Source organism: Bombina bombina, chromosome 4 (assembly GCF_027579735.1).
Source record: "Bombina bombina isolate aBomBom1 chromosome 4, aBomBom1.pri, whole genome shotgun sequence".
Taxonomy (NCBI): Eukaryota; Metazoa; Chordata; class Amphibia; order Anura; family Bombinatoridae; genus Bombina; species Bombina bombina.
This window is the reverse complement of record NC_069502.1, coordinates 1,041,463,008-1,041,479,637: the sequence shown is the minus strand read 5'-3', so window position 1 is coordinate 1,041,479,637 and position 16,630 is coordinate 1,041,463,008. Positions and strand designations below refer to the sequence as shown.

At 35.0% G+C, this 16,630-nt stretch overlaps 1 protein-coding gene across 2 annotated transcripts in view; it reads left to right on the top strand.

Annotated features, from left to right (window-relative positions):
- PLCB1 (phospholipase C beta 1) overlaps positions 1 to 16,630 on the top strand; it is a 1,466,985-nt gene that overhangs the window by 781,745 nt on the left and 668,610 nt on the right. For both annotated transcript variants that reach the window (XM_053712164.1, XM_053712163.1), the window contains exon 7: positions 11,362 to 11,437. In XM_053712164.1, coding sequence (XP_053568139.1) covers positions 11,362 to 11,437 — 76 coding nt within the window. The remainder of the gene's footprint in view (positions 1 to 11,361; positions 11,438 to 16,630) is intronic.

Below are 16,630 nucleotides of genomic sequence, written 5' to 3'. Positions count from 1 at the left end.
AAACACTCTAGAAACATGTATGTATATATAGTAACATCAGGAATCAATACATTCCCAAAATAGTAAAATGTAGATTTCTAAATGCTGATACCACATATCTGTTTTAGAACATAAAATACTGCAGATCACTCCTTTGCTAGCTGGAAAGAGCAATTATAATGATGAAATTTGTTTTGGCTCTAGTAACCTCTTCTAAGCTTAGCAGCAAAAGGTTAATCATAAGAAAAAAATCTTGAAATCCAATACATATTTGATAATTTGAAGGTTAAGGAAGATAATTAAAACCTTTCTTGTGCCTATTTACCATTTAAAAGGTTTAAAGGGATGTGAGCTAATTGTGAATAACAAATGTCCATAGAAATTCAAATTTATTATAATGTTTTACTTGCCTTTCATCTGAACATTAAATATAGAACTCACATAATCTAGTATTATATTAATCAATCAGGCAGGATGAGAGGTATTGCAGTAATACTTTTGTTTTTAATTTTTTTTGTATTTACCTTTAAAGACATTTGTTGATTTATATAAAATAAGTGTATTTCTGTGCTAGATTTTCATGGGGTGCAGTTAAATTTTAAAATATTATATTTTTCCAAATATAGATCCTGACACACAAAAATAATTAAAATCTCATGTTTTGCAAGTGTGTAATGTATAAAATAAAATAGTATTACATTATAGTGGGTAGGTATTATCATCAAGATTTGCAGCGTAAATTCTGTAGCCTACTAGATCCTCCTATTTACTCAGGGGATAGTGGAAATTACACAATTTTATTAAGTTAAAAATTACAAGAAAAACTGGCAACATTAGTAATTAAATATTTTATATTTGTTTTTTTTTTACTATTCTTGATTAAACATTCCAGAGTATTACAATTAGTTTTTCATATCTCTTTAAATATGCCAACAAATGTAAACCTGGGATGTGAAAGCAAAACAGGAAAAAATGTAACTGCTTTGGTCTCAAAATAATTGGAAAGAGGGTCATATCTGTATTACGTGAGGCTGCAGAAAGTTATTGCTGTATAGCGGAAAGGTGAGAGAACAAAGGAAAATGAGAATTCTGGGAAATGTTAAGAAATCTTCACTTGCAGATCTCAGTAAGAGATACTTTAATTCTGCCTGGACTTTTCTTCAGTTAGAGCATTGTTTTTCATCTGATATAGAGAAGCCAGGTATGTTACTTTGGAGATAATGATCTGTAAGTAACATGGCTACATTTTTATACCAAGAAGGGAAAGTCTGAATTCTACAGAATAAAGATAAGCATTTGATCACTGATAATGCCTAATGTTATTATGTTTACAACAAGTTAAAGCAATACAAGGTACTGATCTCAGGGTGAGCCGACATATTTAAAGTGACATGGAAATAAAAATTATACTTTTAGAATTCATACATGGGGTAGATGTATCAAGCAGCAGATGCTGTAATCTTCCCCCGAAGTTTCAGGTCCGCCTGAAACTTAAGTTAAAGGGACACTGAACCTATTTTTTTTCTTTTGTGATTCAGATAGAGCATGACATTTTAAGCCACTTCCTAATTTAACCCTATTATCAAATTTTCTTCATTCTCTTGGTATCTTTATTTTTTAAATAAAAAAATGTAAGTTTAAATGCCAGCCCATTTTTGGTGAACAGCCTCGGTTGTTCTTGCTGATTGGTGGATAAATTCATCCACCAATAAAAAAGTGTTGTCCATAGTGCTGAACCAAGAAAAGAAAAAGCTTAAATGCATTCTTTTTCAAATAAAGATAGCAAGAAAATGAAGAAAATGTGATAATAGGAGTAAATTAGAAAGTTATTTAAAATTGCACGCTCTATCTGAATTATGAAAGAAAAAATGTGGGTTCAGTGTCCCTTTAAGAAGCAGAGGTTGTAAGACCAATGCTCCCTAACTCATCCACCACCTTTGAGGTGGCGGACAGCGATCATCCCGATCGGATCTGATCGGGATAATCAACACCCCCTGCTAACGGCCGATTGTCCACAACTGTGCAGGGGGCAGCATTGCACAATTATTTAATCAGAAATGCTAGTGCAATGATAAATGCTGACAGTGTATGCTGTCGGCATTTATCGATGTTGGGAGGACATGATCCGCTACAGTGGATCATGTCCGCCCAACATTTGATAAATCTACTCCATAGTGTTCATTTGTAATCAGTGTTTCGGCAAAGGCCGGATTTTGTGTGCAGCCCAGCAGTGAAACAGTTAATCAATTAACCACACCCTGCAGTTAGCAAACACTATACAATGCAGGCAGCAAGGTATGGTTACCTTATTAACAATTTAACTGCAGGGCCACTCACAAAATCTGGCCTTAAAGATAACACTCACCTAGATTACGAGTTTTGTGTTAGGAGGGGTGCAGTGCTAACGAGCAGTTTAAGCTCACCGCTCACTTACAGACAGCTCTGGTATTACGGGTTTTTAGAAACCCGGTGTTAACCGCCAAAAAGTGAGCGAAGAGCAACATTTTGCTCCACATCTCACCTCAATACTAGCGCTGCTTACGTTAGCGGTGAGCTGGCTGAACGTGCTTGTGCACGATTTCCCCATAGGAATCAATGGGGGAGAGCCGGCTGAAAAAAAACCTAACACCTGCAAAAAAAGCAGCGTAAAGCTCCTAACGCAGCCCCATTGATTCCTATGGGGAAATACTTTTTATTTCTACACCTAACACCCTAACATGAACCCCTAGTCTAAACACCCCTAATATTACACTTATTAACCCCTAATCTGCCGCCCCCGACATCGCCGACACCTGCATTATATTATTAACCCCTAATCTGCCACACCGGACACCGCCGCCACCTACATTATAGTTATGAACCCCTAATCTGATGCCCCCAACATCACCGAACCCTACATTATATTTATTAACTCCTAATCTGCCGTCCTCAATGTCACCGCAACCTAACTACATTTATTAACCCCTAATCTGCCGCCCACAACGTCGCCACCACTATAATAAGTTTATTAACCCCTAAACCTAAGTCCAACCCTAACCCCCCTAATTTAAATATAATTACAATAAATCTAAATAAAATTACTACAATTACCTAAATAATTCCTATTTAAAACTAAATACTTACCTATAAAATAAACCCTAAGATAGCTACAATATAACTAATAGTTACATTGTAGCTATCTTAGGGTTTATTTTTATTTTACAGGCAACTTTGTATTTATTTTAACTAGGTAGAATAGTTATTAAATAGTTATTAACTATTTAATAACTACCTAGTTAAAATAAAGACAAATGTACCTGTAAAATAAAACCTAACCTAAGTTACAATTACACCTAACACTCACTATAATTAAATAAATTAACTAAATTAAATACAATTAATTACAATTAATTAAAATTATCTAAAGTACGAAAAAACCCCACTAAATTACAGAAAATAATAAAATAATTACAAGATTTTTAAACTAATTACACCTACTCTAATCCCCCTAACAAAATAAAAAAGCCCCCCAAAATAAAAAAAGCCCTACCCTACACTAAATTACAAACAGCCCTTAAAAGGGCCTTTTGTGGGGCATTTCACCAAAGTTATCAGCTCTTTTACCTGTAAAATAAAAAGTTAAAATACCTCCCCCCATTAAAACCCACCACCCACACAACCAACCCTACTCTAAAACCCACCCAATCCCCCCTTAAAAAAACCTAACACTAACCCCTTGAAGATCACTCTACCGTGAGACGTCTTCACCCAACCGGGCAGAAGTGGTCCTCCAGACGGGCAGAAGTCTTCATCCAAGCTGGGCAGAAGAGGTCCTCCAGACGGGCAGAAGTCTTCATCCAGATGGCATCTCTTCTATCTTCATCAATCCGGCGCGGAGCGGGTCCATCTTCAAGACATCCGACATGGAGCATCCTCTTCATCCGGACTCTTCTTACTAAATGACAGTACCTTTAAGTAACGTCATCCAAGATGGCATCCCTTCAATTCCGATTGGCTGATAGAATTCTATCAGCCAAGCGGAATTAAGGTAGAAAAAATCCTATTGTCTGATGCAATCAGCCAATAGGATTGAGCTTGCATTCTATTGGCTGATTGGAACAGCCAATAGAATGCCAGCTCAATCCTATTGGCTGATTGGATCAGCCAATAGGATTTTTTCTACCTTAATTCCGATTGCCTGATAGAATTCTATTAGCCAATCGGAATTGAAGGTACACTTAAAGGTACCGTCATTTAGTAAGAAGACTCCGGATGAAGAGGATGCTCTGCATCGAATATCTTGAAGATGGACCCGCTCCGCGCAGGATGGATGAAGATAGAAGATGCCGTCTGGATGAAGACTTCTGCCCGTCTGGAGGACCTCTTCTGCCCGTGTGGAGGACCACTTCTGCCCGGTTGGGTGAAGACGTCTCACAGTAGGGAGATCTTCAAGGGGATAGTGTTAGATTTTTATAAGGGGGGATTGGGTGGGTTTTAGAGTAGAGTTGGTTGTGTGGGTGGTGGGTTTTAATGTTGGGGGGGTATTTGTACTTTTTTTTTACAGGTAAAAGAGCTAATTACTTTGGGGCAATGCCCCGCAAAAGGCCCTTTTAAGGGCTATTTGTAATTTAGTGTAGGGTAGGCCTTTTTTTATTTTGGGGGGCTTTTTTATTTTGTTATGGGGGATTAGAGTAGGTGTAATTAGTTTAAAAACTTGTAATTATTTTATTATTTTCTGTAAATTAGTGTTTGTTTCTTTTCCTACTTTAGATAATTTTATTTAATTGTAATTAATTGTATTTAATTTAGTTAATGTATTTAATTATAGTGTAGTGTTAGGTGTTAGTGTAACTTAGGTTAGGTTTTATTTTACAGGTACTTTTGTTTTTATTTTAACTAGGTAGTTATTAAATAGTTAATAACTATTTAATAACTATTGTACCTAGTTAAAATAAATACAAAGTTGCCTGTAAAATAAAAATAAACCCTAAGATAGCTACAATGTAACTATTAGTTACATTTTAGCTAGTTTAGGGTTTATTTTATAGGTAAGTATTTAGTTTTAAATAGGAATTATTTAGGTAATTGTAGTAATTTTATTTAGATTTATTGTAATTATATTTAAGTTAAGGGGGGGTTAGGGTTAGACTTAGGTTTAGGGGTTAATATATTTAATATAGTGGCGGCGACGTTGTGGGCAGCAGATTAGGGGTTAATAAATGTAGGTAGGTGTCAGCGATGTTAGGGACGGCAGATTAGGGGTTAATAATATTTAACTAGTGTTTGCGATGCGGGAGTGCGGCGGTTTAGGGGTTAATTTATTTATTATAGTTGCGGCGATGTCTGGTTTGGCAGACTAGGGGTTAAAATATTTCTTTTAGTGTTTGTAATGTGGGGGGGGCCTTGGTTTAGGGGTTAATAGGTAGTTTATGGGTGTTAGTGTACTATTTAGCACTTTAGTTAAGAGCTTTATGCTACGGCGTTGTAGTGTAAAACTCTTAACTACTGACTTTTAAATTCGGTATCAGGCTTGACAGGAGAGGGTCTACCGCTCACTTTTGGTTAGACTCGTAATACCGGCGCTATGCAAGTCCCATTGAAAATATAGGATACGCAATTGACGTAAGTGGATTTGTGGTATTTCCGAGCCTGTCATTTCAAGACTCGTAATACCAGCGGGCGTTAAAAGGCAGCGTTGGGACCGGCCAACGCTGCTTTTTAAGCCTAACGCACAACTTGTAATCTAGCCGACTGTTTGTAATACACTTTTCATGTTTCTTCTATTACTTCATTAAACTCTTTTTCTTTGATATTCTTTGATAAAAATGATCTTCTGTCCATGAGAACATAAGCCCAGGAGTGGGCACGTCTTGTGCCCTGTATTTATAGCACTATAGCAAAGATTGTTGCAAACACAGCAGATAAGTTTGAACAGAAAACACCAGGAGAAATGTATATGTGATAGTCTTATTCGCTTTAAAACATCTTCCTGGGACCTCAAAATTAAGTTTTTTTTAATTCTGTTCCATGATGACAGCGTTTGCAAATTGTGTAACCTCTGCCTTGTTTTCCTAGTGGATGTTATTGTCACTAAGGTTACATCTTCTGCTGTCGCCTTTATTGATAATGAGTAAACTTTGAAACATTTAGAAAAAATAGAGCTCTACTTAACAGAGGGCCCTAGTGAAACATTGTTTGGGCCCTTCAAATGTAGCTCAGTAGTAAGTAATAATAATATACATGCTTCTTTGTATAATGATAGATGGATGGATAGATATATTATAGAGATAGATAGATAGATAGATATATTATAGAGATAGATAGATAGATAGACGATAGAGAAAGTTGGATAGATAGATAAAGATGGATGGATAGATAGATAGATATATGGAAATAGATAGATAGATATAGAAAGATAAAGATATAGATAGATAGATTGATAGATAGATAGATAGATAGATAGATAGATGTAGATAGATAGATATATAGATAGATAGATTTAGAAAAATAGAGATATAGATAGATAGATAAATAGATAGATAGATATAATAGATGGGTGGATAGATAGATAGATAGATAGATAGATAGATAGATAGATAGATAGATAGATGATAGATAGATAGATAGATAGATAGAGAAAGATGGATAGATAGATAAAGATGGATGGATAGATAGATAGATAGATAGATAGAGAAAATTAATATATAGATAGATAGATAGATAGATAGATAGATAGATAAAGATGGATGGATAGATGATGGATAGATAGATAGATAGATAGATAGATAGATACATGGAGATAGATAGATGACAATAGATAGATAGATAGATATAGATAGAGAAAGATAGAGATATAGATAGATAGATAGATAGATAGATAGATAGATAGATAGATGATAGATAGAATAGATGGGTGGATAGATAGATAGATAGATAGATAGATAGATAGATAGATAGAGAAAATTAATATATAGATAGATAGATAGATAGATATAGATAGAGAAAGATAGAGATATAGATAGATAGATAGATAGATAGATAGAATAGATGGGTGGATAGATAGATAGATAGATAGATAGATAGATAGATAGAGAAAATTAATATATAGATAGATAGATAGATAGATAGATAGATAGATAGATAGATAGATAAAGATGGATGGATAGATGATGGATAGATAGATAGATAGATAGATAGATAGATAGATAGATAGATAGATAGATAGATAGAAAGATAGATAGATAGATGATAGATAGATAGATAGAATAGATGGGTGGATAGATAGATAGATAGATAGATAGATAGATAGAATAGATGGGTGGATAGATAGATAGATGATAGATGATAGATAGATAGATAGATAGATAGATCCTGCACTAATAAAGTCTCCCCTGTATTAGGACTGTACACATTCTGCACGTCTATGTATAGCCTTGCTGCTATGGGCACCTGCTGCACCAATAAGAGCTCTGTCCCTGCACAAAGCACTTTTTCATATGCTGCTTTTACAACCCTAGTTCATGTCATGAAATACTGCACAGAGCTAGAGAAGCACAAGGATTAAACAATCTAATAACCAGCAATATCAACTGATGAAATCCATTTTAGTGAACCAAAATAGTTCTGCTGGGGTTAACAATCTCTACACGATATTATGGAAAATCTATTTCCATTTACTTCTCCTAGTAAAAATAGCTGAACTTTCATTACTGATCATCATTGGAAGTAAATTAATTTTTATACTGTACACATTCGATCAGAAGAGTTGGTACCGCAGGTGTTTAGTGATCCCTCTGGGACTAGCCATAGAGAAAACCATTCAGACAATGTAGTAGACTCATTTTAATTGGAAATTAAAGGATTTTTGTTCACTTAATAAGTCAAGGAATCCCTAAAGAAAAATGTTCAATTTTTTTCTTGCATGATTCAGGTAGAGCAGCAATTTTAAGCAACTTTCTAATTTACTCCTATTTTCAAATTTTCTTCGTTCTCTTGGTATCTTTATTTGAAAAGCAGAAATGTAAGCTTAGGAGCCGGACCAATTTTGGTTTAGCACCTGGGTAGTGCTGGCTGATTGGTGGCTAAATGTAGATCTGCTGCTCCTTAACCTCTCTGCCACCTCAATTTGATCAACTGGGATGCTTGACAAGCCCTCTTCTTGCATAATCGGTTGAGCGACAGCATGGGGAGCAGGAGCACAACCAATTGCTTGTGCACGGATAACAATTTTGCCTGCTTTATTCACTGAATTAATGTTATAGATTCTTTTTTTTTACAATATCCTATTAGTATCTGTTTAGTTTGTCATTCTATGTTATGTGTTTATTGTAATGAGCTGAAACAAATTTAAAGAGATATTAAACAGTAAATAAATGCTAAACACTGATGTAATCAAGGTAAAGATTTGCATGAGAACAGTATGTACAGTAGATGTACTTTTTTAACTATTAGTTGTTTTAATATTGAAAATATAAGTAAGTGTAAAGGTTTAGTTTCTCTAAAGTAATGGGTACCTCCATGTTGTAACCTAGGTTTTCTTTGCTGAGGAGAATTAGAGTAGTATAGAAAAATAGCCTCTGCGCTGTGAGTATTTACACAAAGCAGCTAAAAATAAATATAAGGAATCCCCAAACTCCTTAATACAAAATGATATGAACTAGAGTTATCACTCTAACTACAAGCTGTAGCCAAGTGATAGATTATTTAGCTGCGCTATCCTAAGATAGCCTAATGTGTGTAGTATACTAATATCTAAATGATCCTAGGTAAGCACAACTAGATATTGTATATAAAGATGTATTTAATACAATGCAATAACACAGTAATGACAAAAATAAAATAATAATAATAATACAGATAAAATCAATACAAGCATATATTGGTTAGGACATTCAGATAAATATAATAAGCAGATATTTTAAAACTTGTCGAGGCAAAGCATACAAAGTATTAAAACATACAAACAAGACCAATGAGATGGTATTAGTAAAACGATATGGCTCCAATGGATTATGGTATATTATGGCATATGAGGCAAGCCGTATTAGTGAAGCAGAGGACAAGCGTGTTTAGCAAACACAAGCGATGTTAGCAAGGTTAGCGATTCCAAGGTTGCAGGGTTGGCAAAACTGCAGAATGGAGGCGAGAAGAAAGGACAAGAAAGATCCTTTTACAAACATAAAACAAGTTCAATTTGGCAAGGTGTTTACTAATACTTACACCGGAAGCCAAATGATGATCCCCTGTGTTTGTTGTCAGTCCAGGCGGCAACTTTCAAGCAATCCTATGCTTTCCTGGAGAGACCAAGTTCCGCAGCTCAGGAGGATGTTCGCGGCAATCAGTTCAATGGGGCTACGGAAGCCCAAGTGGTCCAGTAAAAGAGTAACGCATTTCGGCTGTCGGAAGCCTTTCTCAAACTCAATCTCATATGCCATAATATACCATAATCCATTGGAGCCATATAGTTTTACTAATACCATCTCATTGGTCTTGTTTGTATGTTTTAATACTTTGTATTCTTTGCCTCGACAAGTTTTAAAATATCTGCTTATTATATTTATCTGAATGTCCTAACCAATATATGCTTGTATTGATTTTATCTGTATTATTATTATTCTTTTATTTTTGTCATTACTGTGTTATTGCATTGTATTAAATACATCTTTATAAACAATATCTAGTTGTGCTTACCTGAGGAGAATTAGAGACATATAAAAAAGGCAATAAAAGAGAGGGTGCAAACAAGGCATGGGGAAGTGTTTTAGGGTTGCATAGATCTGCATTGATATTTTTAGGACATGGATATATAGTTCACTGCTGGTTTTATTTGATTTTAGATAAAGTAATTGCTTACACTCTATAATTGTTGTCTTAAATGGACATTAAGCCCAAAATGTTTATTTCTTGATTCAGATAGAGGATAAAAACAACATTCCACTTTCCTTCAGTTATCTAATTTGCTTCATTCTTTAGCTATCCTTTGTTGAAGAAATAACAATGCACATTGGTGAGCCAATCATATGAGGCATCTATGTGCAGCCACCAATCAGCCGCTACTGAGCATATCTAGATATGCTTTTCTGCAAAGGATATCAAGAGAATGATGCAAATTAGATCATATAAGTAAATTAGAAAGATGTTTATAATTGCATGTTTTTTCTAAATCATGAAAGAAAAAATGTGGGTTTCATGTCCCTTTAATTCAATAACGTGCTTTATACAGTAGAATTGTTTTGATAAAAGGTTGTTATGGTGTCTAAGGTATTTGCATTTTATTTTATAGGGACATGAAACACACAATTTTTCTTTGATGCAGAGCATATCAGTTTGAACTTTCCAATTAATTATCTTATAAATTTGATTAATTCTCTTAGTATCCTTTGTTGAAGGAGCAGCTATGCACTACTGGGAGCTAGTTGAACACAGTGGATAAACCAATAACTAAAAGCACATATGTACAGCTAACACTCAGCAGCTACCTTCCAGTAGTGCATTGCTGCTCCCAAGTATACTTTGCAACAAAGAATGTAAATAGGAAAGTTGTTTACCATTGCATGCTTCATATGCCATGAAAGTCTGCAAAAAGGGTTAAATACTTACTTAAAGGAGCCCTTGAGAGCTGCAGAGAACTGCTGGTCCTTGGTGGAAGGTGTCACTGAACCAATCAGCAGTAGTAGCTGCATTACCCAGCTGTGCAGATGCCGCTGTTGAATAAGTTACTTGTAGTTTCCACTTGGGGACCAGCAGTTTTCTGCTTCTCCTGAGTCATACTGTAACTGTGTATTTAACTGCTTTGGAGAGGTTAAACACATAGAGCTACAGGGTCACTAGTGCTAAATTTATATGAACATGTCATTTTATTGATTTCCACTATAAACTCATGCATAAAGTGCAACATCTTTTGCAAATTGCTTTTTTGGACCTCAGTATAATACCATTATTAAGAACCTTCTACATTAACTAAGGTATTTCATTTACAGGTCACATATTCGAAAGCTCAGTAGACAATTAGGTAGGACAGATTTTTAATTTGCTCCTGTCTCTGATTGCCTTTACCACTTTTTAGCGACTTACTAAACTATGCAGAAGACTAGACAGCAGTTAGCAAAACCTAAAGATTATTGGAAATTATCATAATAGACAATTGGAAATGAATTACAAAAATAAAGTGGTGGTTGAGTGTATAAACAGGGGTCTAGTATCACAGGCTTATACAAACCATTGCCTGCTAATTCTGTGCAAACGCTTCTGGCTTATAGCTGTGGAACAACTTGGACTGGATAAAGAATTTTAGATGTTGCTATAATTTCCTACATGTTGTATTTACAGTTCACAAGGTTTAACTTTGCTTGTTTATTCAAGTATTACAGATCTTAAGTGACTTATTTCTTCTTTTTTCTATAGCATATACCGCCTATTTTCTGCTGATAGGAAACGAGTGGAAACTGCATTAGAGGCTTGTAGTCTTCCATCTGGCAGAGTAAGTATTTCAGATAATTCAATATTTCATAATATCTTTTCATTGCTTGGCTATTTAGTTCTAGGGAGAAAAATTAAACAAACAGTGAAGGAGAAGTATCTTAAAAAGGATAGTCTAGTCAAAATTAAACTTTCATGGCTCAGATAGAGCATGCAATGTTAAGAAACTTTATAATTTACTCCTATTATCAATTTTTCTTCATTCTCTTAGTATCTTTATTTGAAAAAGCAATAATGTAAGCTTAGGAGCCAGCCCATTTTTGATTAAGCACTTGGGTAGCGCTTGCTGATTGGTGTCTAAATGTAGCCACCACAGATCACAGAAGTATTGCCGTCCTTTAAAAAACATGAAAATTAAACTTTAATGATTCAGATAGTGCATACCATTTTAAACAAAATTTCAATGTACTTCTATTAACACATTGGGGGATATTTATCAAAGCCTAAACTATGCTGCATTCGCCGGCACCAATACGCTCACCTAACATCGTGGCCGCTGACCTGAATATGCTCTCCATATATATAAAAGAAGCCAACAAAAATTTGCGCACCAAGTACCGGGCGATGAGCATCGGACTGTTGTTAACTAACAGTCATCAATCTTGATGCTATTTGGCTGTTTACCAACTTTATTTATGCCCTGTCACTAAACGCCGCCACTATACTAAAAGGTTTAACCCCTATCCCGCCGCTTCCGGACCCCGTCGCAACTGTAATAAAGTTATTAACCCCTATACTGCCTCTCCCGGACTGCGCCACAACTGTAATAAAGTTAATAACCCCTATCCTGTCGCCACTAAATAAACGTATTAACCCCTAAACCTCTGGCCTCCCACATCACTACCATTAACTAAACCTATTAACTCCTAAACCTCCACCCCCCCACATCGCCATAAACTAAATTAAGCTATTAAACCCTAAACCTAACAACCCGCTAACTTTACATTAAAATTACCACATCCCTATCTTAAAATAAATTAAAACTTACCTGTAGAATTAAAATAAACTATTTTTAAACTATTAATTAACCTACCCTAACTATTATACTACAATTACATTAAACTAGCAATTAAATTAACTATATTACATATTAAAAAAACTCTAACCCTACTCAAATTATTTAAATCTGCTATTTAACCTTATTCAAATTTAATAAATTATCAAAAACACAGCTGTTACAAAAAATAAAAACACTAAATTACGAGAAAAAAAAACACAGTATCAAAAATAAAACAAATTACACCTAATCTTATACCCCTATCAAAATAAAAAACACCCTAGCCTACAATAAACTACCAATGGCCCTTAAAATGGCCTTTTGCGGGGCATTGCCCCAAAAAAGCTCTTTTACCTGTAAAAAAAAATACAACCCCAACAGTAAAACCCACCACCCAACCAACCAACCCCCCCAAATAAAAATGCTATTTAAAAAACCTAAGCTCCCCATTGCCCTGAAAAACCTAAGTTCCTCTGGTACAGCCAATAGGATGAGAGCTGCTCAAATCCTATTGGCTGATTGGAACAGCCAATAGAATTTTAGCAGCTCTAGTCCTATTGGCTGATTGGAACCTTTTAGCCAATAGGAATGCAAGGGACTCCATCTTGGATGACGTCACTTGCATTCAAGTTCCAGTTTACGGCGGCGACCGTATTGAAGAGGATCTTCATCCATCCGCACCGGATGGATGAAGATGGAAAAGGCCGCCCAGGTGAAGACTTCTTGCCAGCTGGATGGATCCTTCAAGCGGAACTTCAAAAACTGTAAGTGGATTGTTGGGAGTTAAAGTTAGGTTTATTTAAGGGTTTTCTGGGTGAGTTTTTTTTTTTAGAGTAGGGTCTGGGCAGGTAAAAGAGCTAAATGCTCTTTTAAGGGCAATGCCCATACAAATGCCCTTTTCAGGGCAATGGGGAGCTTAGGTTTTTTAGATAGGCTTTTTATTTGGAGGGGTTGGTTGGTTGGGTGGTGGGTTTTACTGTTGGGGGATGTTTGTATTTTTTTTTTACAGGTATAAGAGCTGATTTCTTTGGGGCAATGCCCCGCAAAAGGTCCTTTTAAGGGCCATTGGTAGTTTATTGTAGGCTAGGGTGTTTTTATTTTGTTTTTTTATTTTTTTATTTTGATAGGGCTATTAGATTAGGTGTAATTCGTTTTTATTTTTGATACTGTGGTTTGTTTGTTTTTCGTAATTTAGTGTTTTTTATGTTTTGTAACTTATTTTTTTTGTAATTTCGAAATTTTTAATAGTAGATTTTAATAATTTGAGTAGGGTTGTTGTTTTTTTAATATGCAATATAGTTAATTTAATTGCTAGTTTAATGTAATTTTAGTATACTAGTTAGGGTAGGTTAATTAATAGTTTAATATAGTTTATTTTAATTCTACAGGTAAGTTTAAATTTATTATAAGATAGGGATGTTGTAATTTTAATGTAAAGTTAGCTGGTTGTTAGGTTTAGGGGTTAATAGCTTAATTTAGTTTATGGCGATGTGGGGGGGCTTGCGGTTTAGGGTTTAATAGGTTTAGTTAATGGTAGTTATGTGGCAGGCCAGAGGTTTAGGGGTTAATAACTTTATTTAGGTTGCGGCGGGGTCCAGGAGCAGCGGGATAGGGGTTAATACTTTTATTTAGTTGTGGCAGGGTCCGGGAGCGGCAAATTAAGGGTGTTTACACTTGGGGCTTATGCTAGGGTGTTAGGTGTAAACGTTACTGGTTTTCTACCATAGAAATCAATGGGATATCTGGCAGCATCGAACATAAGTTTTCGCTGCTTTCAGACTCCCATTGATTCCTATGGCATCCGCGGCCTCCAGGGTGGCGGATTACAAACCAGGTATGCTGGGCCGGAATAGCCGCGAGCGTACTGGTTAACTATTTGATAACTTTAAAAAAGTGTCAAATAGTGCCGAATGTGTATTCGGAACATCTGTAATGACGTAAGCATCGATCTGTGTCGGATTGAGACCGGCGGATCATATGTTACGTCATAGATTTCAACTTTTGCCGGTCTGTAGGGTTTGATAACTAGGTCGAATCAAGCTTGCCACAATTACGCTGCGGAATTCCAGCGTATTTGCGGTTGACGGCTTGATAAATATCCCCCATTTACTTTGATCTCTTGGTATCCTTTATTAAAAATCATACTTAGGTATGGTTAGGAGCAGCGATGCACAGCTGGGAGGTAACTACTCCCAACTGGGGATTGGTGACTGGACACATTTGCCTCTTATCCTTATCATTGACCCACGAGATGTGTTCTCCTAGGACACAGTAGTAGATTGTTGCTATGAATCTGACTTTATGTGTTTAATCCATTTGTAGGGATCAATTACAAGTTTATCTAATGATCAGGTCTAATTATAGCATGAGTTGATTGAAGCCATTAAACAAATACCTGTCCATTTGCACCAGCAATGGAGCACATTAGTCTTGTTTTTTTTTAATGTGTTTTTTGTTATTGTTTAGACGTTCTCCCCTCAATTAAGAATTAATCATGCATGTTACAAAGCACCATGGGATATAAATGCTGTCAAAGAGTTAAAATTACCCAAAACACCATGGGATTTAAGTGCTGTCACAGAGTTAAAATGATGCACAACACAATAGGGCATAAAGAGGAATTAAACAGAAAATTAACACTGTTTTGCTACAGTATGAAAATCTGCTGTTTTTTTTTTTTTAATAAAGATTCAATGTTAAATGTCAACTCAAAGATTCTTAAAGGAATAGTATAGTCAAAATTAAACTTTCATGATTCAGATAGAGCATGACATTTTAAGCAAATTTCTAATTTACTCCTATTATCAATATTTATTAATTCTCTTGCTATCTTTATTTATATGTAAGCTTAGAAGTCAGCCCATTTTTGGTTCAGCACCTGGGTAGCGCTTGCTGGTTGGTGGCTACATTTAGACCGCAATCAGAATGCACTACTCAGGTGCTGAACCAAAAATGTTCTGACTCCTATGCTTACATTCTTGCTTTTTCAAATAAAGATAACAAGAGAATGAAGAAAAAGTGATAATAGGAGTAAATTAGAAAGTTGCTTAAAATTGCATGATCTATCAGAATCACAAAAGTTTCATTTTGATTAGACTATTCAAGTTCAAATGAAAGATGTACACAACAAATTCCAGTTCGCTGAAATGTAATTTAGTATTTGTAATTTGGTCAAACCCTTGGCTTTGATTTCTGGATGGATTATGGCATTTACAGGTCGGGAAGAACATGAACTGCTAATAGGATTGATAATACCAACATTAGTCATTTATTTCTGTGCTGCTGTTTCTCATTCACCTGTGAAGTGATTAAACACTAAGAGCTATTGGCAGGAGATTGTTACATTAATGCATTTTCTAATTTTACAATTTATTCTGTTAGATGATGGATATAGTTTCATATGTTTTTTATGGTATGCTGTTTAGTTGTGCGTGATTTTACACTCTCAACTGTCTTTTTATTATAAGAAATTAAATGTTTTCATATAGTTTTCTGTAGAAATACAAAAATCTATTAAATAAAAAAAAAAATTGAAAACAGATTTTGTTTTTTATTTTAATGGTCAAAAACTCAAATACTGCATTTAGCAAGTTGCAAATTGTTTAATTATTTGGAAACTTTTTTTAATACCAAAATGCTTTGAACTGTAGTTTTGAACTATATTTTCATTTTCAAAGAGGTTCTTAATATTTATTATTATTATTGTACAAGTTTTTAAAGTACGTTTTGACATTATTTAAAGTTGACTAATGAATTACGCAATTTAATTTACACTCTACTATAGTTCTCTTTATAGCAAAGTTTCAGGATCTACTAAAAGACTATGGGCCAGAATACAAGTGGTGCGTAAAATATCGATTTAGCTAAAGTGATATTTGCACTCCACTTTGTAATAACAGTGCATGCAATTACAGGTTATGTGCAATGCTACATTTTGCAAAAAAAAAGACCTAAATTTGGGACAAATTGGGGGACATTTAGAAAAGATCTGATCTCTGGTTAATAACCAGAGATAACCAGCCACTTGTAATTGCTGGTTATTTATCACAGGGGGCGAATTTGCCCATCTGCGTTGTTAGAATTTTATTTTACACAACAATTGACTTTACAATTGAATAGAGATTTCCTCTTCTTTTTAGACTCCAGATATCACAGCCAGGTACTGTTAATAAAAAAAAAAAAGTGCCATAAAAGTGC